General features: G+C 41.4%; 1 protein-coding gene across 1 annotated transcript in view; it reads right to left on the bottom strand.

Annotated features, from left to right (window-relative positions):
* Positions 1–459: 459 nt before the first annotated feature.
* CAP2 (CAP, adenylate cyclase-associated protein, 2 (yeast)) overlaps positions 460–26,316 on the bottom strand; it is a 138,546-nt gene continuing 112,689 nt past the window's right edge. The window contains exons 8-13 of the mRNA XM_005873035.2: positions 13,600–13,789; positions 12,459–12,634; positions 11,139–11,262; positions 10,968–11,050; positions 5,971–6,111; positions 460–1,868 (exon numbers count right to left, since the gene is read on the bottom strand). Of these exons, the coding sequence (XP_005873097.1) occupies positions 1,785–1,868; positions 5,971–6,111; positions 10,968–11,050; positions 11,139–11,262; positions 12,459–12,634; positions 13,600–13,789 (798 nt within the window). The 3' untranslated portion in view covers positions 460–1,784. The remainder of the gene's footprint in view (positions 1,869–5,970; positions 6,112–10,967; positions 11,051–11,138; positions 11,263–12,458; positions 12,635–13,599; positions 13,790–26,316) is intronic.

The following is a 26,316-nucleotide window of genomic DNA, read 5'->3' as shown; positions in this document are numbered from 1 at the left end:
CCCGGCCTGGACTCGGGCTCCTCCCCAGCCACCTGCTGCTTCAGCACTACTATACCCCTCAGGGGATGTTGGACTGCCTGTTTCGGCCTGATCCCCACAGGCCATGCCAAGGGACCCCACCAGTGCATGAATCCGTGCACCGGGCCTCTAGTATATAATACTTATAAACTAAATTTATTTTCTGGGGTGTTTACATTAACTAAGATCTATGAGGGAGGTTTTCTCAGTGAAGAGACCTTGAATTATAAAACAATTCTAGAATTTCCTGACTAACTATTCCAACTACAAATGGCTTTATGTGATATGTATCTCAGAGAAGCCATTCTTCAGAGGCGGTGAGGGCATACTGGACATATTCTTTAATTCAACCAGAAAGACAGCTATCTTTCCTAAATCTGACAGATGAGCAAGAGGCAAATCAAAGGAGAAACAAAGAGCTTTAATACCCAGAAGTCATCATAGCATTTAAACAATTAGAATATTACTTTATTTCATAATAAATTTACAGTTGAAAAAAAGATATTTACTAAAGCCACAACATTATTCATATAGACAAAACTTTTATTGCAAAACCTTGGTACAGGAGCATTAGTAATTTTAATTCCGTATGGATATAGAGATATTTAAAAAAACAGAAACAATGTATTCCAAAGGCTGTAATAGGCACAATATATATGCTTGTGTTTGGTCTGCAAGCATTATACTACAACTCAGTATATCTGATCTAAGAAGTTGCAGATTTTTATCACTATGTACTAAAAACATACAAAAGAGTATCATACTATGTTGAAAAAGCATGTACTATCAATACTACAAAATAGGAGCAGCAAGCCAAACCAACAAACGATTCCTTGGGTTTTGGAAGAAGTAATACATTTATGGCTTTTTCATGTTCGTTTTTGAGACTGGTTAGCAAGTCTGGCAAGTGGGAAAGAAGAAAGTGGTCTATAATATAACATTAAAGACATCACTTACAAGGCATCTGATATTTAACAGGTGCATAATTGGAAAACAAAAATTGAGCTTGATCTTAGTGCAAAATTGTAAGGTAACATATCAGCTTCCACCCATCAATTTTTTGGCATAAAAATCTTTATGCAGAAAAGTAAAAGTTTTCCAAACGACAAGTGGAAATATTTAAGACAGATCATTAGACCTGACTTTTGGTTTTTAGTAACTGTAAAGAATACAGGTGTCCCAAGGACCAAGAAACTGGATATGGTCCTTTGTATGGGATTTTCTTTTGTTCTGTGAAAACATGGGTTGAAATATGTGTTCATGCTAACAGTGTATCCATGCTGATAAAGGTGAACATGTGGCAAAAATAAGAAAAAAAAGGCAGATTTTTCAGAGCATACTACTACTACATCATGTTGAGATTGTCTTAAAGGTAAAAATGTACATCTTAGATTCTCGAAGGTTTTATTTTCCAGCTAGCAATTAAACATAAGTGCAAAAGTGAACCATGCAATATTTTTACCTATCAGCTACTGTGCTAATGATATGAAGGGAACAGAATTCTTTTTTTCCCCTTTAAATGCATAATGCTCACAAGTTATCATTGGAACTCAAGGCATACACAAAGGCAAATCATGAAGAAATGTTAAATATTTCAAAATGCCCATGAAAGCATGCCAGAAATGATGCTGTTTCTATAGCACAGAATTGTTGGAGGCCACTGCTAAAGCAGTAGGAGCTACTGCAACTTCTAGGTCTTTAACGCTGCTTTTTTTTTTTTTGAGGGGGGTGGTAATACAGGTCAGGGGGTCTGGTCTCTCTGGAGGTTAACCCATAATTTCTGCAGGTTCAGTGACCAACTTGGATCCATCCCATGCAGTTTTGAATTGTTCAGGAATAGGGAATTCTCTCTGGAAAAAGGCAAGGAGAACACAGTTATTTAAGAAGGCTTCCTTTTGCAAACAAATGGAAGGCTGATTAGTGTCATACGATGGACAAAGTCATTTTATGGAACTCAAACCTGTATCATGGAGAAGACTTCTATGTCACATGAAGACTTGCATAGTCATGGATCAGCTTTGTGACTGTCTGAGAGCCTCATCATTAAAGCTAGGACTTATTAAGAACCAGATATATGTTTTTTAATCCTCACCCAAGGATATTTTTCCATTGATTTTAGAGAGAGTGTAAGGGAGAGGGAAAGACAGAGAGAAACACGGATGTGAGAGAAACACATCGATTGGTTGCCTCCTGCACGTGCTCTGACCAGGGCCTGGGCTGGGGAGGAGCCTGCAACCGAGGCACATGGCCTTGACTGGAATTGAACCCGGCACCCTTTGGTCCACAGGCAGACGCTCTATCCACTGAGCCAAACTGGACAAGAACCAGACATTTTTAAAGCACTGGATATACTAGTATGTGAACTCAGTTAATTGCCTACATCCCTGTGAGCTAGATACTGTTGAGATGCCATCTGCAGCAAACAGAGGCCTGAGAGGTTAAGCTATTATCTAGATGACATTACTAGCAAGTAGAACAGCCAGACTTCACACCTAGACAGCCTCTCTTATCCATGACTCTCTACCAAATTCAAACATGTACAGGAATCAACTGGGGATTTTGTTAAAATGCAGATATGGATTCATAGATCTGGGGAAGAGAATGACAATCTGCATTTCCAACAAGTTCCCAGGGGCCACTGGGCTACTCTTTGATGAAATATAAAGATATGCTTCAGGTTATGCATCAATTTCTTACCCTTCATTCTGCCACCCTACTCTTCCCATTGTGAAATACATGCACACATACCACACACATACATCACACATGCACCACACACACACACACACACACATGCAGAATAACCAAAATAAAAGTAGTTTAAACTCTCTCCTTTCCCCAGAGAGGTTCTCCAGTCATTTCAGAAGAGGATTAAAAAGGAAGGTGAGGAGGAGTAGTCTTTGGCCCCAGCTTCTATGGCCTCCCTGGACTTCTGTACACACAGCACTGCTGAAACCACAACTGTCTGATAAGTGGATGCCTGTGCTCACCATTGGTGAGATGTGAAGTTTCGTGGGATACACACATGAGTCCATATCTTCCTAGATGTAGGATCCAACTATTTCCTCTGGAAGAAGCTATTTATTTATTTATTTTAAAGGTAAGGTCCTTTCTTTTTTTTTAAAATATATTTTATTGATTTTTTACAGAGAGGAAGGGAGAAGGAGAGGGATAGAGAGTTAGAAACATCGATGAGAGAGAAACATCGATTCAGCTACTTCCTGCACACTCCCTACTGGGTATGTGCCCGCAACGTGCCTTTGACCAGAATCGAACCTGGGACCATTCAGTCTGCAGGTCGACGCTCTATCCACTGAGCCAAACCGGTTAGGGCAGGGAAGGTCCTTTCTATAGTGAGTGATGAATTCTTCTTGAGTGAAATCTGCAATGTAAAGTCTTTTGATGAAGCAAAGAAGCCACAATCTATATACATGTATTTATGTGTGTGTGTGTGTGTGTGTGTGTGTGTGTGTAGCCAATACCCCTTCTGGGGCTCTTCTTGATGAGTGAAAGAATACTCTGGGGTGAAGGCACCTCTTTGACAATAACTGCACTGCAGCTGTTCCAAACTTTTATGGGGGTGTAAAGTGAGAGTGATAGGATGACAGATTTCTTTTGGGATGAATCATTGCTCCCATCCATTGCCAGATGACAGTGCCCACAGCAGGACTTCTGTATTGCTCTCTATGACCTCCACCTGGAAAATGCATGAAGAGGGCCTAGGACAGAGGGCACAAGGTAATTTAGGAAGAGAGGGAAGACTACATTTTTATGCTCAGGTTTTGACCTGTACTCATACTTTAGATCAGTGGATCCCACTCTTGGCTCCATACTGAAATTATCTGGGAAGCTTTAACGAATACAGATGTCTGGATCCCATGCCCATGGATTGTAGCTTAATTACTCTGGAGTGCTCATCCAAACCCAATGCTTTTCTTAGCAGATCCAGTCCCCATGCAACTGAGCTTTCTGCTTAAATAGCTGCAAAGGCCAGGCCTCACCCTCATTTTTGTGGTTCTGGGTGATGTCCGTTCCGTCTTTTAGTTGTATTTTTGAAGTGGTTGTTTGCGGCAGCAGTCTCCGGTGTTTACCTATGCCGCCATCTTGGTGGTCTCTCATCACCCTCATTTTTGGCTCGCTTCTCTGGGGCCATTCTTTAGTGGCTATAGCACTTCAGTGGTTTGTTTTAGGTGGAGAACATGCAAGGAGTCTCCTCTAGCCCAGGGTTAGGCTGGCCATAGACCTAGTAGAGTGCTGGCAGAGTCTTGTTTTTTACACTTAAATGATGAACTATAGGCTGCAATATGTAGTTGTGTCTGGGTAGTGCTGGGGAACTTACTGAGAACTGGGGAAAGAAGACATTAGCAGGCATTGGTCTTGTCCATACTTAGAAAACATTCCTGAGTTCAAATAGTCCATAACATTCATTTCTAGTTTTGGTTTACATGATTAATATGTAAAGAATACTACCATGTTTTATTGACCCCATCATTGTGTTGGGGCTATATTGCCAATAATCACTCTTCTTGTCTCAGTAGCCTGGCTTGTGAAAGCACATGGAATTAGGTAGGTGGATTGGGATTTGAATTTTGCGGAAGAGCAGGATTATATTTACTACTAGAGGCCCAGTGCATGAAATTCCGGAGCCCTCAGGGGATGTCTGACTGATGGCTTGGCCCACTCCTCAGAGGGAGAGGGCTTAAGCCGTCAGTCAGACATCCTTAGCGCTGCTGTGGAGGTGGGAGAGGCTCCTGCCACTGCCCTTGTGCTCGCCAGCCATGAGCCTGGCTTCTGGCTAAGCGGCACTCCCCCTGTGGGAGTGCCACCAGGGAGCAGCTCTTGCATTGAGCGTCTGCTCCCTGGTGGTCAGTGCGTGTCATAGCAACCGGTAGTTCCGCCATTTGGTCGATTTGCATATTAGCCTTTTATTATATAGGATGAGCCAAGTGTCTCCATGGACGTTTTGGACAGGATCAAATGCCTTGCAAGGAAAGAACATGAGAATAGTCATGTTGTCTGTCTAAGGAGATTAACCCAAGTGCTGACAGTGGTGTAGATAGTTGGTTGATTGACCCACAGGTTGATGGGGCCTCTACATCCAAATGTGTGCCAGCTATGTCATGTTTGCTCCCACCCCCCTGCTTCACTGCCCCCTCGCACAGTTAGAATCAGAGGGAATGATCTCAGAAGTAATAACTAGTGGGAAGCAGTACTTGCTTCCAAACAGTAACAACTGGCAGGTCCACCACACTGGGGATGCAGAGGATATACTTCTTTATACTTCCTTTGCAATGTGTGAGGATATCCGCACACTTCTGTCAGAGGCTGCTTTGTCAGGGAAAGGAGGCAAAGAAAATAAATGGTGGGAAAATCACGCAGGCTAGTGTTTCTCTGAAGGGTTGCTGGGTACACTGTTGGCTTATTAAAATACAGATTCTCAGCTCCGAGTCTCCCAAATCCCTTTTGGGAGCAGGCATTTTCATGAAGCTTCCTAGCGAATTCTTGTGCTGAGTTTGAGAACTTCCGGCATAAGAATAACGACATACTTTGGTCTACTTATTGTTATTGCTCCCCCCTCCACTTTTCCCCCAAAGCATTTCTCCCTCGTTTCTGTTTGCCTCCACCATAGCAAAGGACAATATTTACTCCTAACTAATATGGACTCCTATGTATGCTGTACAGTTTGATAAAAGCTAGCCCATTAAGCTAATGATTAGTGAACTGCCTTGAGTCACAAATTTAGGAGTGAACGTAGTCAAGAAATAAAGAGGGGGAAAGATATGGATTATATTAGGCAGCTAATTATGTAAAGGCAACTCTCAGAATGCCTTTCCTGTCTGTGAATGAGGCTACAAATGAAGCTCATAGATTGGAAGCTAATTGAATCAATCTCAAAGAAGGTTAACGATAAAGGCTCCAGAACAATTCTTTAGTCTTTTGAAAGGTACTTACATAATCACCGTCCTGAGGGATAAGTATATTCATTTCAGATGACTTGGCACTCACTATCTCACAGTCTAATGCATCTTCACTGAGGTATATGTGGCAGCCTTCTGTCTTATTAATGGAAATTGTTGGCACTTTCCCCATGACCTGAAATAGAAAAAAAAATAATCTAAGCAAAGAAATAAAGATGACAATATTCCCAAATAAATACAACACATAGGCCTAACCAAGCATTAGGAATAGCAGGGTCAGAGCTGGAGGCTGGTTAAAGGTGTGGTCTCCAGGCTGAATTGGTGGGTGTCATTTGGGGACAGAATGAAAGGACCACACAAGGGGATTGTCAAACCTCAGGGTCTCTTTCCTGAGACAAAATAAAGGGATAATTTGAAAACAGCAGCTAAGTGTTGAGAAAAAGTCTCACAACCCTGTTAGTGGATTTGAAACATATATTTGATTTCATGATAAAAAGTAACAAGATGCATTGCCTTTATGTGCTTAAAATTTTAGTTTTGACAAATCTCTGTAAAAGTTGGATTAAAAACAAGTGCTAATATTGTCATTTAAGAGCAAAGAAATTATTCTTGTAATTGAGATTTCTCCTGAACCTAAATAAGAATAAATAAGAAACACTACAATTCTTTTCACATAAGTCCTTTGCTAGATAAAAATCTCACTGGCTGAATGTGGAGCGTAAATGAGAGAATGAGGGTCTAGGTATTTTGAAATGTATTCATTTCAGGAGTGAAAACTGGAGACTTCGTTCAAGCCACTCATTGTATAGGTAAAAGGGACCATACACAAGAGGAGGAGATTCTTTGTATTGTTTACAAAAATCTAAGTGCTATAAAAATTCTGATCAGTCTTAAATGTCTCTTTTACCAGTCAGTTTTCAGACGTCCCCCCCAAATCTCTATAGGGGTAGACTGTTCCCCCAAATGACCATATTACATCTCTATAATTTTCCTTTTTGTAATGGTAATTGAAGCGATAAAGACATCTCCTCTTTCACCCTGAAGAAAAGACTGGATTGCAAACCAAAGGAGCAACTCCTGTTGATAGTGCAGGTGATGTAAAGAATTCCTTTGGGGGAGTCTAGCCAGGTCACCACACTTCTCTGTTTTCTCCTCTCTCCACAGAAACTGGACACTGATTTGGACTTGAGCCCCAGGCAGAAAAAAAAAAAAAGAAAAAGGCAGAGGTAGTTCAAGGTCAGGTAAGCACAGGGCTTTGCCATAAATAAAATAGAATAATAATACATATATCTATATTTCAAAAATGTGTCAGCAATAATGTTTTGGCAATCTAGACTTGTTTATTTTATAATGCTGAAGAGCATACACGTACTGACCAGAACTGTATGAATAACAAAGGAATAAATTGCCAGTGAGTCGTAGGTGGTTTGTTTATGAGACCGAGTGAGGCCAGCACATTATGCTAATATAGTGTATTTATATATTGCTATACTAGTATTATATTAATAATGCTGAAACGCCCTGCAAATCTGAAAAGCAATAGTAGAATTTAAGAAATAGCCCCGATATGGTAGGAATCGTCATTTCCACAGCATTTTGGTCGATGCTGTAGAGAGTAGGTTATACACACGCCCTTCCCCCTGGTAGTCTGTGAACACTTTGAGAAGAGAGATTGCTTCTTATCAGAACTGGGCCAAAGAGTAGCTCCTCTGCTGAGTGGCAGGTGACATGTGACCTTGCCCAGGCCAGCGCTCCAGCATTTAATACATGTTTCTGGATTAGTTTTGCTTTTCAAAAATTTATTTCTCCATAAAAATTTCCAAAATTTCCATGGAGTCCCCTAGTCTCTTCTCTCATAACATGCACTCTTTTCTGGGATAGTTTGCCAAAACTAGAATTGCTGGATCAAATCATATTAACTTTGGTCCATGCCCTTTTCTCCCTTTCAATCTTTTTAACAGTATTGAGGTAAAATCTGCAAACATAACATTCACCTAGTCTAAGCGTACAATTTAATTATATTTAGTGAATTTACAGAGTAGTGCAACCATCACTTCCATTCAGTTTTAGGCCATTTCCATCATCCCCCAAATAACCCTGGTGCCCATTTGTAGTCAATCCCTGTCCTCACCCCAGGCAACCACTAATCTGCTTTCTGTCTCTCTGTGTCCAGACCCTTTTAAAACAACGTAGTAAATGTATTAAATAGATAATGACATCCACTTGGTTTGAACACTCAAAAGTTCAGAAAGTATTCAGTAAAATGTCTCTTGTCTCTGAATTGCAGATGACTTACCCTTCCACATTTTTTTTACCCTTCCACATTTTTAGAAATCCTGACCATATCCTTAAAAAATTATGATATAGTTCAAACATAGAATCTTGTAAAAATATATAAATACAGATATGCCTGTCAAACAGCTTTATCAGAGTCGAGCATTTGGCTTATTTGCCTTTTTTAGGACTGTAATCTTACAGTATCTTTGAAGATTACCACCCACCACTTCATTCACCAACCTTTTTCTCCCCCCAGATGTAACTAACTCTTCTGAATTCTGCGTTTATATAACCTTCTGTGTTTGTCCCTTGGGTAAAGTGACCTTGAGCCCTCATAAGCATAATTAACATGTGTGTATTGTTTTGCATGTTTTCAATCTTTATGTAAAGGGACACATTGCCAATGTCTGATTCTGTAACTTGCATTTATTGCTCAGTGTTGCTTTTGAGATTTATGTTTCTATACATGTAACTATAGTTCATACATTTTAACTACTGTACAATATTCTATTAGTGGAATTTATTTATTCTCTTACCAGTTGGTGGACATTTAAATTGTTTTTTTTATTGGTATGCATGCTACTGCAATAAACATTTTTACACATCTCACGACGTATGTACTAGAGCTTCTTTAGTGTACAAACCTAAGAGTGAAATTGATCGGGCACAGGCTATGAATGTCTTTGACTTTATTAGATGGTGCCAATTTACTCTGCACAGTGAGTGGGATAGATTTATTCTCCTAACACCAAGGTATCAGAGGTCCCATTGTTGCACTTCCTTAACAACCTCTGTACCATGAGACTTTAATATACCACAGTCCGTAAGCTGCACAGTTGTGACATACATGAGCTTCAGCTAATATGTCCCTTGTAAAGTAAAGACAGCCTGAAAGCAAAACTTTTGAGTGTGAAAAGATATATGTAATTATAGTACTAATTTGTATTCCTATTTCTGTTAGGTGGGTCATGAATATTTTCATGTATTTATAAAAAATTCATTTTTTTTCTTTTCTGGATTGCCTTAATATTATTTGCCCATTTTTCTATTGGGCTATTGTTTTTTTTTTCTTAATGATTTGTGTTAAGTTCTGGTTACATTATAAATTCTGGTTACAATCCTTTTTGATTATCTACAAGTGTCATTTTTCCACCCATGGCTTGTCTTTCAGCTTTGTGTCTGATGTCTTTTACTATATAATTTTGAATTTAATGTAGTTAGATTCATCTGTCCTTTTCTTTACAGTTTGTGTTTATTGACCCCAAAAGCAACGAATGAACAAATAAAACAGACAAAGAAAGATACAGACAAGAGAATGATGCTTACCAGAGGAGAAAAAGGCTGGGGAGATGGCAAAAAGGGTAAAGGGGGTCACATATATAGTGACAGAAGGAGACTAGATTTTGGGTGGTGAACAAACAATGGAGTATACAGATGTTATATTATAATGTTGTACACCTGAAATTTATATTAATGTTATTAACCAACATTACCTCAATACATTTAATAAAAAATGTTTTTATTTTTATTTTTATTTTTTAAATATATTTTATTGATTTTTTACAGAGAGGAAGGGAGAGGGATAGAGAGTTAGAAACATCGACCAGCTGCCTCCTGCACACTCCCCACTGGGTATGTGCCCGCAACCAAGGTGCATGCCCTTGACCGGAATCGAACCTGGGACCCTTGAGTCCGTAGGCCGACGCTCTATCCACTGAGCCAAACCGGTTAGGGCATAAAAAATGTTTTTAAAGTGTCAGTGATGAAAAGCCCAGTAAAACAAGAAAGATCCATAAAACTAGAACAAAATTTTAACAAACATTATTAGGAAATATCAGATAATAAGGGGTAATTAGCAATATGAAAAGAGTGTAATCAAAGAAATAAGTTATACTTGGCCAAAGGTAAGTAGTTCTTTAACTTTTTGCATAGTATAAAATCCCACTCAGCTAAATCAAAATTATTAAAGGGATGCAGATTTTCTCTTGTTTTGCAAATTCAATTTCAACCCTATTTTCCAGGTTGTATGTCTGATCTCATTGACTCTTCAGAAAACACCTCCCTCCCCCCCTGCTTTTCCTCAGAATCAATAGTTTCCTGAGGGGAAAAATTGTCTTCAGGATGCCGTTATTATGTTGGGAGAATCTCTTGGTATTATTTGTTCATTCATTAGTTGATTCATTTAAATCTCTCTCTTTTTTTTTAAATATTTTATTGATTTTCTACAGAGAGGAAGGGAGAGGGATAGAGAGTCAGAAACATCGATGAGAGAGAAACATCGATCAGCTGCCTCCTGCCCACCCCCCACTGGGGATGCGCCCGCAACCAAGGCACATGCCCCTGACCGGAATCGAACCTGGGACCCCTGAGTCCGCAGGCCGACGCTCCATCCACTGAGCCAAACCAGTCAGGGCTCATTTAAATCTCTTACTCATCAAACATTTATTGGACACCTACTATGTGCAGGTACTTTGCACATTCTGGGGCTGTAAAGATTAATGAGCTATTTTTCAAATAGAGGTGGTAAACCAGTATTTGGAGTGCACAATAGAATGTATTCTAATAGATTGAAAAGGATGAATCAACACTGCCTAGAAAGTAAGAGAGGGCTTCAGAGGGGAGGTAATGATAGAGCTGTGTGAGAGGGAAAGGGAACAGGAGTGTTGTAGGCAGACACGAAGGGCCTCTTGCAGGCAGACTGAATGGTCTGCGCAAAGCCATGCTGGGGGCAGAGCAGGATTAAAGGGCACTTACCTGCATCTGAATATCCTTAGAGTTGATCACTTCCACAATGCCCACCACATTGTCAAACACCAGACCAAACTTCTTACAGTTGTCTAGGGAAAAAACACTCCACTAAATATACACATCACATTTATACAAGCAACTTATCACGGTAACTATAGAGCCATAGTTCTGCCCTACCAATTGTAATGGAATTTATTTTCCCTTTTATCTGTAGGGTAGACTTGTCGCACTTGAAAATGTAAGCCACTTGTTTCAGTTCAGTGTCTGAAATCACAAGGTCATTCCTGTCCTCTTGGTACTCCTGCGATTAAAACATATGCAAACATTAAATGTAAGGATGTGTAGATAAATTGAATCCATTGCATACTGAAATCACTATGGAGCTCAGCATGCATTCATTATAGCTTTTTAATATGTTCTTTCTTTTAGACCATTTTCTTACAGACCAAACCACAAGTCTCACTTTGTCATTGTAATGTTGGGATCAGATGGAACCACTGGTTGGAAGGGGGGTTGGTGCCAATTTGCAAACAGTCAGGTATCAGGCACCCTGGTTAGGGGCTGGGGGCTGGAGCAGGGGTGGGAGAGCTTTATGCTGAGTCTGGACTTAATGATGCTGCAGCAAAATCTGCTGTGTCAAGTACGAGTTGGGCAAATCTCAGTGTATTTTCAGACCATGGTAACCTTTCCTGGGATTTTGGTCCTCAATCTTTAGGGAAGCCCCTGGGATTGGCAGGGGGGCACTAGCTTCGTTCAACGTGTCTTTATCCTGCTCATGTGGTGGAGGTGGTGGGTGAAGCGGTAGGTTATATCAGCACCACCATCAATGGGGTAGAATGAAACATTTTATAGCCGATCAGAATGGAGCACAGATGAACAGTTTATGGAAAGAGTGGTCAGACTCATAGAGACAGAAAGCAGAGTGGTGGCTGCCAGGGGCTGAGGTGAGGGGGGTGGGGCGAGGAGTTCGTGTTTAAGGGGTATAGAGTTTCTGTTTTAAAGATGAAAAGAGTTCTGTGGATGGATGGTGGTGATGGTGGCACAAAGTATGTACTTAATGCCATTGAACTGTTCACTTAAATCAGTGGTTCTCAACCTTCTGGCCCTTTAAATATAGTTCCTCATGTTGTGACCCAATCATAAATTTATTTTCGTTGCTACTTCATAACTGTAATGTTGCTACTGTTATGAATCATAATGTAAATATCTGATAGGCAGGATGGTCTTAGGTGACCCCTGTGAAAGGGTCGTTCAACCGCCAAAGGAGTAGAGAACCACAGGTTGAGAACTGCTGACTTAAATGTTAGGATGGTAAATTTTGTGTTACGTTATTTTACCGCAATTAAAAGTAATTTTAAAAGTTGAATAAATGGGAAATAGTGATAAAAAAATGTTTATGGAAGCATCCAAAAAAGCCCTGGTTTCTAGTGTAGCCATTTCACTTGGATCTTTAAGGATCAGAGCGCGTCAGGAATAAAGGCTACAGGCTTCACCCACCACTCTCCATTTCTTCCCTTCCAGCTCGAACACAGGGGCATGTTTCTGAAGAGGACGTGACTGGGGAGCCTTGGGGCCCGGAGAGTGGCTTTTGGTGGGAGATGCACTTTGTCCTCCTTGAGTTCGCAGGCTGGGGTTCTTGTATGTCTTCTGCGCATCGGTGACGTGCCGGAGCCCTGGGAAGGCAACGCAGAGACACAGTTCTGTGTAGGTTATGCAAAGGGAAATGTCCCTGTCTTCTTAGAGTGACACGTGTAAACAGCACAAGAATTTTTTTAATGCTATTTTCATAGTAGTCAAGTCAATATGCAGAATTTGAGACGTGTATAAGTTAGAGTTAATGGAAACACGGTAAGCATTTTTCAGTTTGAGGAACCTCTTCTTTAAGGAGATAAGATGACAGATAAAAATTCTGCAAAAAGAAAACCATGGTGCCAAAATGGATCACCTGATTTATTTCTCCCATGGCTAAATCATTCCGCCCAACAGCCAAAAGGTAAGGGCATTCCAGTGAATATATGTCAGAGTACAGGATCATTTAGGGTTACAGATCCATTCCCTTACTCTCCAGATGAGAAAGTGCAGCTAGTTGAAGCCAGAGAAAAATTCAGAACTTTGGGTTCTTCACTGCCATCCTAGTTCATAGGGACACTTATACTATAATTCCTATTACCCATGCAAAACTACATTTGCATAAGGCGTTTGGCAACAGGACTTTATTAAATGTTGTATGATTTTTAAAAAAATTAACTGTTTACTGTGAGGAGAAAGTAGTTCAATGATATGATTCCTTGACAAGCCTGTGCAAGGCTTGAGGACACAGGTGCTATTGTTTGTCATTTGTTATTTTTATTTCACTTGATCTTGATGCCTGGGTTGTAGATGGTGCCATAACATCAGGGGCTGAAGTGTTGAGGCAGCGTGCAGTGGTCGATTTAGAACCTAGGGTCTTTGAGTTCTTTCTGGTCCGCCCACTGAGTCCATCTACCCCGAGATGAAGACACTGCAGGCTCCTGCCTTCCCCGCAGCAGCTCCCTGTGTGCTGGGGACTGGGATGGAAGGGTGCAGCCATCACTGTGGGCTCTGGGGGACCTGTGTGCCTCCAGGAAACAGCTCCAACGTGAGAGCTGATGTTTCTCACCTTTCGTAATGGCCTCCCCTTGGTTCAGTTGTGCAAATAAAGCTGATCGTGAAGGGGAGGACTGCTCTTTGCTGCCTTCATTCTCAAAAAGTGGAGGTGGCCCGGGAGGAGGCGGAGGAGGCGGGGGTGGAGGAAGGCCAGGCCCAGGGGAGAGGGCAGACAACGTGGCTGCGGCTGAGGCCACTGGACCCTGTGGGAGAGAGCAGATGGAAAGCGCTGTGTTGAAACTGATGTCCTTGCCCAGCACTGGGATTTTGTTAATGTCACTTACAACCAATGTTGCCAATGAGGAATTGGGGTGCAAGACTCACAAAGGGCACCCCAGAGGTACGCTTGTACATCATGGGTCTGTTTGGGATGACCTGGGACCCAGAGAGGGTTCACCTTGAGGACATGGGGCATGACTCAGCTGTCCAGACCTGTCAGTGAAACTCCACAGCCTGGATTCACGCTGCTAACTCAGAGGCAAACAAAGCCATACTCACAAATTCATGTCCAAAGTGCAGAGTATGAAGGAAACGGAGCCTTTTGCCAATGGAGAAGCATAAGAAAAAAGTGGTCCAACTGGTAAGAGGATTCCCTTTTTTGGGACACTGGGAATTGCCACCACCAAAGAGCGAGAGAGTGTTGAAAAGTATTCAGTGAGTATTAGATGTTTTTGAACCTTCTTGTGCAACTGAAGAAAGAGATACTGAAATCCTTTCTCTGGAACTCATTTTTCTAGTATGATGCCTCACACTGAGCCCCCAAGCAAGGACCACGTGTGACCTGGATGCTGTCGTGCCTGAAGGTGGTCAGGGACCAGGACCCATCTGAGGATTTGGCTCCTCTAATGCTGAGGGTTAACGAACCAACTAAACGCTGCGATATCTATGCTTAGTCTTACTTTCTTTGCTATGTGAAGTGCAACCCTTGTTCTAACAAATTGAAATGGCAGTAAAAGGTGATAGACAATAGAGGGATTTGTTTTATCACTTCGAGAGGACTGCGGCTTGAAACTGGTAGGAGAGAAACACATACAAATAAAGCTGTCTTACATACCATTTTACTTTTAAATTCTGAAGAAGAACACTGTATTCCTAGGATAAGGAATTTTTTTTTCCCAATGGTCACACAGTTCTTGAGACTGACCAATTTTTTTGGATGAAAAAAAGTAAGAAATTTAAAAGAGAGTGATGGAAACATGGCTTAAGCTCAATTGTTTTCAATACCAAATGCAATATGTGAAACATTACATAGTGCTAAATATTAACAAAGGTAGCATATCCTTATTTTCCTAAACAACTCACTATTACAAGGGGTCAATGTCAGGTTTTTAATCTGTGGGTGTTTTAGTTAAAAAAAAAAACAACAACAAAAAACCCCACATGATTTTCAAAGTGCTTATATGGTCCCTATTATGTGTAGAATTACCTTGAAATAAAAATTCTCTTAGTAAAAATTGCCAGTTACAAAAATAGTCATGGGGATGTAAAATAGAGCAGAGGGAATGTAGTCAGTAATGCTGTTATAACTATGCCAGATGGATATTAGATATACCAGAGTGATCACTTGGTAAGGCTTATAAATGTCTAATCCCTCTGCTGTACACTTGAAACTAATATAATATTGTATGTCAACTATGATTGAAAAATACATGTACAAAAAGATTCTTCTCTATTCATAATGCAGATCTTAAAAACCGAGCAGGCTGGAGCTCTCACCTCCTGGAGGAATAATATGTGATGGGTTTTGTTTCTAAGGAAAACCAGCCTGACTCCATCAGGATTTTCGGGTCAAGCAGAAAGTGATCACACAGTTCTTGAGACTGACCTTTTTTTTTTTTTTTTTTAAAAAAAGGTATCTTAAATGTTTCTATTGTGTTACTGAGGTGAAATGTGAGACTTTGCTCTGAATCATAAAGAGCATAAAAGATAAGCTTTGCGCATCAAACAATATCCCAGCCCTCAGCTCCAGACACTGAGTATTGCTTTTACTCATAAGCACATAATAACTCAAGTAGTCAGTGAAAGGACAGCCCTTTCTCCCCCGTCTGAAACCCGGCAGCTTTACAGCCCTCCTATTTGTGGAAAGGAGAGACGACGCTGGCTTCGAAATCGCAGAGTGATTTACATGGCCCCCTGGCTCTCAGAATTCAGAGCCGCTCTCCGAGAGCCATAAAAGGACACTGAAACCAATAAGCCACATATTCAACTTTTTGGAACTTTGATACGTTCAGATGGCCGACCCAGGAACACTAAACAAAGGATTTACTGCAACAAATGTTGCATATAAAAGCCAAAAAATAAGAGCACTCAGGACCAGCTGAAACTCTGCCTTCAGCTTATCCTTTGTGAGTTCGGGCTCATGCCAGGATCAGCCGCAGGGAGAGCACAAAACTAGGCTCTGGTTTCCAAGGGGACTTTGTAATTAGCATTCCGGGGCTTTGCTGTGTATAGTGCACTTGAAAGCAAACTCATTAGACATTCCCTTAACAGGAGCTGTGTGGGCGGCCCCTGGCAGCGCGGTGGCTTCTTTCTCCTCTCCTCCTCCTGTAGGGCATCACAGCACGTGATACCAGAGCCTTCTGCGCATGTGCCTACCCATGAGTGACAGCCACATCCACTGGAATCACACCCAACGTTAAGTCTTCAGACGTTCCAATAAAAGCAGAGGGGAGATGGTCAGGGAAGGGAAGGCAGCCAAACATTCGGGAAAGTTTAGTATGGGCCAAGCACTAATTGTTTCCATTCATTTAACATATATTCAATGTTCATTATAGGACAGGCTTTTGCCATTCTCGATGCCAAACTTGTCTGAACCTTAGCATCATCTGGGAATCTCTGAGAAATCCCAAAACCCCGGCCACGTTGCAGAAACACTCTCCGGGGAGGTGGGACACAGGCATCGGGTTTTTTGAAGCTCTCTAGGCCAGTGGTCGGCAAACTCATTAGTCAACAGAGCCAAATATCAACAGTACAACGATTGAAATTTCTTTTGAGAGCCAAATTTTTTAAACTTAAACTATATAGGTAGGTACATTGTTATTAACTTAATTAGGGTACTCCTAAGGCTTAGGAAGAGCCACACTAAGGGGGCCAAAGAGCCGCATGTGGCTCACGAGCCGCAGTTTGCCGACCACGGGTCTAGGGAACATCAGAATCAGGAAATAAAATTCTTAAATTGATGACAAAAATACCTGTAGGATTTGCAGCTGGTTGGAAAAATACAGGTAACTTTATGCTTCGAGTAGGTACTTTTGTCACCCGCACGCGATTTGCGGACGCGACTAGCACTAACCACTGCACAATGAGACTGCTGACTGACTGGCTCACTCAACTCATGCATGAATCGTGCGTGCCTCCCCCGTGCTGCATATTCAGCGGCCCCCCGCCTCTCCTGTAGCCTGACCGACCGACACCCCCCCACTTCTTCTAACGCCACTTCTTCAAAATAGACTCCCCCAGACCGAAAACCGACTTCTGCGCATGGGCCATGAAGTTTCAATCGCACTGTACGTGTGCGCCTGCACGTGGTATTTTGTGGAAGAGCCACACTCAAGGGGCCAAAGAGCCACATGTGGCTCATGAGCCGCGGTTTGCCGACTACTGCTCTGGGCGATTCCAATGTGCTGACAAGTTTGGGAAAACCATTCTATGTGCTGAGATTGATTATAGTCATCACAACAGTATTACCAGAACTGTATTGAAATCCTTTCTTTCCAGAAAATAAAGCAGGAAATCAGAAAGGCTGACCCAATATTAAACGGCCAGAAAGTGGCAGAGGCATAACTCAAGCACATACCTGTTTGATTCTAAAACCTTCTTCAGGATTGGTGGTTGCCTGAGGTGGGGGTGCAGGGGAAATGGGTGAAGGGTGTCAAAGGTACAAACTTTCAGTTATAAAATAAGTAAGTCCTGGGGATGTGACTATAGTTAATAACCCTGTATTGTATAGTTGAAAGTTGCTAAGAGAGTACATTTTAAAAGTTCTTATCACAAGAAAAAATTGTAATTACATGTTGGATGGATGCTAACTAGACTTATTGTGGTGATTGTTTTGCAATATATACAAATTTCAAATCATGTTGTACACCTAAAACGAATATAATGTTATATGCTAATTATAGCTCAAAAATTATTTACAAATTAAAGCCTTCTTCAGGGAAATCTTTTATACCATATTCAGACTTTTAAAAAAACGAGTCACTAGTCAAATGAAAGAACCAGAGGTATGGGCTACCTGAAGACATACCAGGTATGTAGTGTTGCTCATGGGCCTCTTGGAGTTGGTGTGAAACTGGCTTCATTTTTATCTCCACTACAGCTCGCTCTATCCCTCTATCGCCTAAGCAGCTGACCAGCGCCTACAGCCACCCTGGAACCAGGCTTCATCCTCTGAGGACATAAGAAGTCTTGGGTATTGTCCTAGCTGGTTTGGCTCAGTGGATAGAAAGCCTGCCTGTGGACTGAAGGGTCCTGGGTTTGATTCTGGTCAAGGGAACATGCCCAGGTTGTGGGCTCGATCCCCAGTAGGGGGTGTGCAGGAGGCAACTCATCAATGATTCTCTCTCATCATTGATGTTTCTATCTCTTTCTCCCTCTCCCTTCCTCTCTGAAATCAATAATAAAAAAACAAAACCCAAAAGGAAGTCTTAGGTGTTGACACTGGTATCTCAGCATCAAGTCACCGTTGATGCTGGTTTGCTGTGACCCTGTGCTCTGGATCTGGAAACTGGTCTCCTGCCTTCCCCATTTTTCCCGAGTACCCACAGGTTCCAGTAATGGGGTACTTGCACCTAAACCTTGGTTCCCTGCCTATTGCTCAAGCTGTTCTGGGATGGAGACCTAATTCCCCTGCTGGGGACAGCTGTGACGTAAGGGCGTTGCCTCTCAGTGTGGTTTCCTCTTAGAGAGAAACTCTCATGACAGAGGTAACGCCCCAGGTTGACTAGACTGAACAGGAAGCAGTGGCTCAGATCAGGGCCCGCAGCCTCAGTTGCCTGTTGAGGGTCCACTGCTGCTCATCCTCAGTGGGATGGAGGCCCCGTGGGAAGCAGAGCTAAGCGGGAAAGGGGCACTGGGAAAGGCAAGCTTGGCACGGCTCACACTGCGTTAGGTCTGTGTAGGGATATTAGAAGGATCACTTCAGAAGGGCAGATTGCCTGGAGGTGCTGAGACCAGGGCTCCAGGAACCTGAGAGAGTCCTGGGAGAGTCACAGGGCAACATCTTATTAGCCTGCAGAGTGCATTAATTTCCCAGGACAGAGGCCACAGTACGGGTCAGATTTCCCATGCAGAATAAAACTAAGACATCAAAAAGATGCTGTTTACTTGTAAATTACCCAAATATTTCTGGTCCTTCTAAAAGAACCCTTTTCTTAATAAAAAATTCTTTCCTGGTATGTTTTACCCTGACAATTACTTTAATGGTATTTCTATGGCGTAGAATTATACATCTAAAAGCAAAAAAAAAAAAAAAAAAAAAAAAATGGAAAAAACAACATTTTATTCAAGTCATGTTAATAATGGCTTACAACCTAAAAAAAGAAAAGCAGCACATTTCTGATTCTAAGTGGCCATATTCAGGGGACAAAAGTTCACTTATGTTGCAAGAACACAGCACAAAATCTAAAAATGCTGCTTTTGAAAGCTCTATTAAGATTAATTTTGAGAGCAGATGTTTGATTATATACTTTTTTTTTGGAGAGGGCACAAAAGACTTCAAAAAATGTCTGCAAATGCCTTTCTCTAAATTAATTTCAACTGTCCCGGGAACAGCTGCGTCCTCTGATGTTAAATATACGAACTATAACTACCAGATAATGAAACCATTGTATGTGACATGTGGAAAGCTTGCCTTTTTTTGCTTTATACAAATACATTATATAAAAATTATATATATTACATGCAATGTATTTATGTACCAATGTGCATCGACTTTTTCATTAAATGTTACTTGAAATAATTACTGATTTTATTACTTTATAATTTAGATTTTATTCTGAAAAGGAAAGTACTTCTAGTTCTTAAATGAAATCTCCACATTGTTTTGCTGTTGGCAATTACACATGTACTTAACAACCCATTTCTATCCCCAACGACAGACACCATTGCATTGGTTACCCAGTTAATTTGGGTGCAGTCTAGCTTTGGATCTAAATAATCTACAAAAAGGACTCCAATTTTCCATTTTGTTGAGTTTGTACAAAGCAGAATACTGGGACTTTTAGACAGAGGTTTTATGTCTTTGTGATAAAATTGAGCAAAATGTAAAACACTGCTTGCTGCTTAAGTAAAAAAACACACACACACACACACACAAAACACAACTATCAGCTACAAAGAGAAGTTTCCCATCTAAGATTTTCTGCGTAATAATTAAATTTGAGATTTTCAACTTTCACATTTTAAATTCTAAGATTTTTCAAACCCAACAAATTAGGGCATCAGATGATTTGGTCTAAATAGACTCTAACTCAGTGGTCGGCAAACTCATTAGTCAACAGAGCCAAATATCAACAGTACAACGACTGAAATTTCTTTTGAGAGCCAAATTTTTTAAACTTAAACTATATAGGTAGGTACATTGTTATTAACTTAATTAGGGTACTCCTAAGGCTTAGGAAGAGCCACACTCAAGGGGCCAAAGAGCCGCAGTTTGCCCACCATGGCTCTAACTCTTTACAGGGGTCCTCAAACTTTTTAAACAGGGGGCCAGTTCACTGTCCCTCAGACCGTTGGAGGGCCGGACTATAGTTTAAAAAAAAACTATGAACAAATTCCTATGCACACAGCGGCGGCAAACACCCGGCGGGCCGGATAAATGTTTTCGGCGGGCCGCATGTGGCCCGCGGGCCATAGTTTGAGGACCCCTGCTTTAATAGATGGGTTGAAAAGTGAATTAGAATAAGTTGGGCTCATTTGTCAGTTCATCCAACAAATTTACCAAGGTCTACCTTGCAAGGACCTGGGATACGATGAAGAAGGAGGCATGCATCCTATTTGTTAAGAACCTTATAACCCAGTGGGAGTGTGAAGTATATAAATAAGTTAACTGCAGATGCAGCTGGACATGTGCCATGTGTCACATGAGCCAAGGACACTGGGGGCACACCTGAGGGTGTGGCCATCTCTCCTCAGGAGAGTGGGCCCAGGACAGGCTGCTGTGGCCACACCATCCAGTGCTTTGTAGAGAACAGAAGTTCTACGAGAGACACTGAGGGGTTGGTTCTCAGCATGGGAGAGACGTAGATCTAAATAACATTAATCTCCAACTCTAAGAAGAGGTCAGGCAACCTATATCTTGGCCTATGCTTTTACAATTTTTTGAAAAAGCAGAGAGCAAGAAAATAAAAGTAACATGTGACAGTGTCTTGGAACAAGTGGATTGTGTTTCTTAACACCGAGCTTTTGTTGATGTTTTTTCTATAAAATGAGCTTAGTGATAGTAATGTTTTGAGCCACCTGTCTTTAAATATTTGTGGAGAGCACAGATAAAATTGCAAAATAAAGCAGCTGACATGTGGTGGTGCTGTTTATGGGTTTTACCACTCCTGCCCCCATCCTTTCCTCATGTCTAACTCCCCAACTCCCCCCTGCCCCCCAACACACACACACAGCTGTCTTCTGTTTCTTGGTTATATTCTCTCTTTAGCTGTCCACCCTGAAGCCATCCTGGCCCACTAATCACCTGGTATCAGTGACAGTTGACATGTGCCCACTTACAGACTTTAAAGCAGTTTAAAAATCTCCAAACCATTTAATCACAGATACACTTACATTACCATGCTAAAACTACAGGAATTCACAATGTTTTATAACTGCCCGTTTTGTTCAAATGCTGTTTTATTGATTTTACCAAAGAAAATGAATCTCAAATGGTCCTGTGTAATATGAGAAAAATAAGAGGATGATTAACTTCTCATATACCAAAATAGGAGGGAGGACTTAAAGCAGTGGTTCTCAACCTTCTGGCCCTTTAAATACAGTTCCTCATGTTGTGACCCAACCATAAAATTATTTTCGTTGCTACTTCATAACTGTAATGTTGCTACTGTTATGAATCGTAATGTAAATATCTGATATGCAGGATGGTCTTAGGCGACCCCTGAGAAAGGGTCGTTCGACCGCCAAAGGGGTCGCAACCCACAGGTTGAGAACTGCTGGCTTAAAGGAAATAACTATCAGTTTCAGAACCCAAAACTAACTTTCTATATACATAAATCAGAAAGTTTGCATAGCAGCAAGAAATGTTTTGCAAATTCGTGATTTGGGGTTTGTTTATAGTTTCGATGTCAAAACAAGTTGCTTTCTATTTTCTGAAAGATATAGTTTGATCAAGAACTGAGTCAAATTGATACATTTCCAAATTTGTAAATTTCTATAAGTATTTGCAAATTTTACATTCATATTGATATTACACTTTAAAAAATATATTTTCATTGATTTCAGAGAGGAAGGGAGTGGGAGAGAGAGAGATAGAAACATCAATGATGAGTGAGAATCATTGATTGGCTGCCTCCTGCTTGCCCCCCCCCGGGGATTGAACCCAAAACCCAGGCATGTGCTTTTGACCGGAATCGAACCTGGGACCCTTCCGTCTGCAGGCTGACGCTCTATCCACTGAGCCAAACCAGCTAGGTCTGGATATCACACTGTTACCGGAAAACAACTATAATCAAGAAAAAAAGATTAATGGATGATCATCCTGTACAACATAAAGTATAAGCCAAAGTGAATTTATGACTTTAGTTTCTATTCTCTTATTTTTATCACTTCCTATAATTTTGAGACTTCTTCTGCCAATGAAAACAAAGTTTCTGTGGGCCTTTCCAAGGAAACAGAATTGTTAAAAATACAACAATGAAATGCTGTATTATATTTTAAGCATGGGTTTATTAATATTTTTTTTTAAAGTACACTTAGGGAATATTTCCCATTTCATCTGTGGCAACAGAACACCACTCCCAACGATATGTCCATGCAGTCCAATAAAAAGATGGTCCCACAATCTGAAGGAAACATGGGATCACTTTCCTTCAGAGGCAAGACTCCAAACACCCTTATAGAAGTAAAGAGGGAGGTAAGGAAGACTCCAAATCTCATGACTTTATCAATGACTTCCGGTCGCCTCACTCTTCTAGTGGTCCCCACCCTCCAATGATCTCTGTAAGCCATGTTTTTGATGACCTGGAGGGATGTGAGCTATGGCAGTAGATGAAAAAAAATCCCTTCAGAGAAGGAAAAATACTCTTAGGTTGGAAACCGTCTGGGAATAATGTACATAGTCTATAATAGTTTGTGGAAACTGGTAACTTTGTTTTTATGTTCGTTGTTCTTTTAATTTATATATTGAATGTGGCCCTTCATAAAACATAGGTGGTGATTTCTGTTTAATGAAAAGTAGAAATGTGTGATGAAAGCAGACCACGCCCTTAGAGCAGAGTCCAGAAGAATATATTGAACACTTTCTAATTTGCTCAAGCCATCCAGCTATTTTGTACAAACTGTCTTGATGAGTAGTCCCAATTATTAGTTTGGCCTTGCTTTGCTCCTGCTATCAGAACTAAATCTGGAATTTCCAGATCGCCTTTCTTCTTGTCTGCCAGCATTGGCAGCTTGAAAATAAAATTTCTCATAAAATAAAAGGAAAGATAAAATTAATTTTCCATGGGAAAATATTCCAGAGTTAAAGATAGCAGAGTATACTCACCAAAGAGGAAAACCACAGATAGCCAACAGTTATATGAAGACCCAGAGTGACTGACATGTGGCTTGAATTATCTGGACAATTACTTTATTTGGACAGAAAGGCCTAGGTCCGAACTTCATTGAATTAAAGTTTTCGATTTTCTTTCAGATTTTAGGGTCATAAAGAAACTCCTGTATTATTCAAATTATCCATACTTGGTAGATGGCAGAGATGGGGGTGAGGAGGCAAAATAATAGCTGTTATAAAGTTGATTTACATTTGGCTCTGTTTTCTATCTTATTTTTTTAGGAAAAAATAAAAGCACCAATATCTGCTGAGCATTACAGTTGAGGCATACTAACACAATAACTTTTGTCTCGATTTCAGTTCCAAAAACTACAGGAAAGGTTAACTGGCGCTTACTGGTAGGTCTGGGAAAAGGTCTGTTATTAGCCTAGCTTGCATCAAGGGTGCAACCTGGACCAACACACTATGGTCTGGCCTTGACTCTGTGTTATATTAAGAGTTTGTTTTAACTTCAGAACACAATCTGCACCTTTCCCTTATTCCTTCTCAAGAAAATCTTTTTGCTTAATCTAATATTACATGCATTTCCCCGAGTTTATACCAACTGGGAATAAGGGGCATGCAGGTGGCAGGTGCAGGGGAGGCACTGGTAACCAATATGCCCTTATAATAAAATACATTGCTCATTTCTATTACCATCATTTGGTAGAAGGAAAAATATGATTTATATGGCTTTTGAGCAATGGACACAATCTGTATAGGTAATGGAATAACACTATGAAAATTTCACTATGAAGAACTGTGATTACAAACTAACAAGTTCAGTTTAGCAAATGTGTTTGGACTTGGTGTGTGTTTAAGGCCCTGGACCAGCCACTGCTGCAGATCCCAGCGGAACGGGAGAAAGACTCTGCTTTCAATGAGCTCCAGCCTTGGGGAGAGGAGACACTTCTGTGCTCCCCGACTACGGGCACTTGGCCGTAGGCCTTTGTGTCTTTGCTCAGCTGGGCTGTGCCTTTGTTTGGAAGGCTCTTCTTCAATTTACTATCTGGAAAATTCTTAAATATCCTTCAAGATTCAGCTCACAGTTCTCTTCTTTTGTAGGTTTTCTGGGGCTCTCCTAAGAGGAAACGTCCTGTATCTCTATTACAAGGAACACCTGTATTTGTCTGTGAATTCAGGTTTGTCACCCTAGCCTGGGCTCTGAAGAGCCACTCATTATTCATATTTTTTGTTTTGTTTTGTTAACCCTCGCCGGAGGTTATTTTTTCCATTGATTTTTTTAGAGATAGTGGGAGGGTAAGAGACAGAAAGAGAAACATCGATGTGAGAGGGACACATCCATTGGTTGCCTCCTGCATTGACCCGGACCAGAGCCGGGTATCGAGCCTGCAACCGAGGTACATGACCTTGACCGGAATCGAACCTGAGAGACCCTTCAGTCCAAGGGTCGATGCTCTATCCACTGAGTAAAACTCTTCTAATGCCACCAGCAATGTGGCCCAGTGCCTGAAACAGGCTAGGTGCCTCATAAATATTTGCTGAAGTGAATAAGGAACTGCTTTATAAGGTAGAAAGTGCTAAGCATCATGCAAAAAATACAGATTTTATTTATTGCTTTAATTTTTTCATTGATTCTTTTTCAGAGAGAGAGAGAGAGAGAGAGAGAGAGAGAGAAATTTGTTGTTCTACCTATTTCTTCATTCATTGGTTGATTCTTGTATGTGCCCCCTGACTGGGGATGGAAGTGGAAACCTTGGTATATGGGGATAATGTCGAGATAATGCTCTAACCAACTAAGCTACCTGGCCAGGGCAAGAAATACAGATTTTAGGAAGTGTTGCAGAGGTTCTGTGGAGGGAAAGGGTAACTTCCAGCTTGGGGACAGGCAGAAATCAGAGCAGCTTCTTGAAGAGCAGACCTTTTGAAATAGACTGTGCAGGATGAATGGATCAGATTTGATACAAGGAAGCAAGAGAAAGGGGATTCCAACAGCAGGGACACAAGTACTGTCATTACAACACATACATGCAACTGGATTGTTAGCAAGCACACGGGAACGCACAGATCCACATTGTTACTGTCTTTCCACGCATTGCCTTTGATGTGACACACCTGCTAATGAAACGGTCACTACTCAAAACGTTCTTTTAGAGACGCCTTCAGCCTTGTGTTCCAAAACATGCCCACCAAAAAACCACTCTGGCCTTCGTACTTTGCTTCTTTTGACTAAAAAGAATATTATTCAGGTGAATTTCTCTCTAAACAGGGTCTCAATGGTTTGTGGCCATTTGAAAAGATAAAATTCACCTTTAGAGAAGGAAGATTTGCTACCACCGAGCATCCTAAAAAGGATGAGCCAGCCGGAGGCTTTCTGTCAAGGCCCTTTCTCACTGGGGAGGGACAGGGAGATGGATAAAGCCATGCAGCTATGAAGGTGATTACTGGAAGGCCCGGTCTCAATCATGGTGGGGGGGGCGTCCTGGAGGTGTGGAGGCTAAGAGGTTGAACCCCAAGGCATGGCACCTTATCTACACTAATAAAAGAGAAACATGGTAATTAGCGTACGACCGCTACCCTTTTCATTGGCTAATCAGTGAGTATATGCAAATTAACTGTCAGCCAAGATGGCGGCCGGCAGCCAGGCACTGAAGCGAGCACGAGGCTTGCTTGCTGCAGACTCCAACGTTCCCCGCCTCACTTGCCAGACTTCGAGAGGGCACAGGCTGGGCTGGGGGACCCCCCCTCCCCCCGCCCCCCGAGTGCACAAATTTTTGTGCACCGGGCCTCTAGTTAGTTAATAAGAAGCTGGGGTGCCCACTGAGTCACTCAGGGTTGTCCTTCACTCCAGGGACCCCAGCCATCCTCTGGGAAGCAGCTCAGCATGCACCCCTAAATCACCGCCTCCTGATTGTTTCGGCCAAAGGTAAACTGAGTGGGGGGGGTGAAAGGATTACGGAAAGACAGACAAGAGAATGAAAGCTGGGTCTCGGTGGGACGCTGCCTCCCTGATGAGGA

Source organism: Myotis brandtii, unplaced genomic scaffold, assembly GCF_000412655.1.
Source record: "Myotis brandtii unplaced genomic scaffold, ASM41265v1 scaffold398, whole genome shotgun sequence".
NCBI classification, from domain to species: domain Eukaryota; kingdom Metazoa; phylum Chordata; class Mammalia; order Chiroptera; family Vespertilionidae; genus Myotis; species Myotis brandtii.
This window is presented reverse-complemented; position numbering and strand designations above follow the sequence as displayed.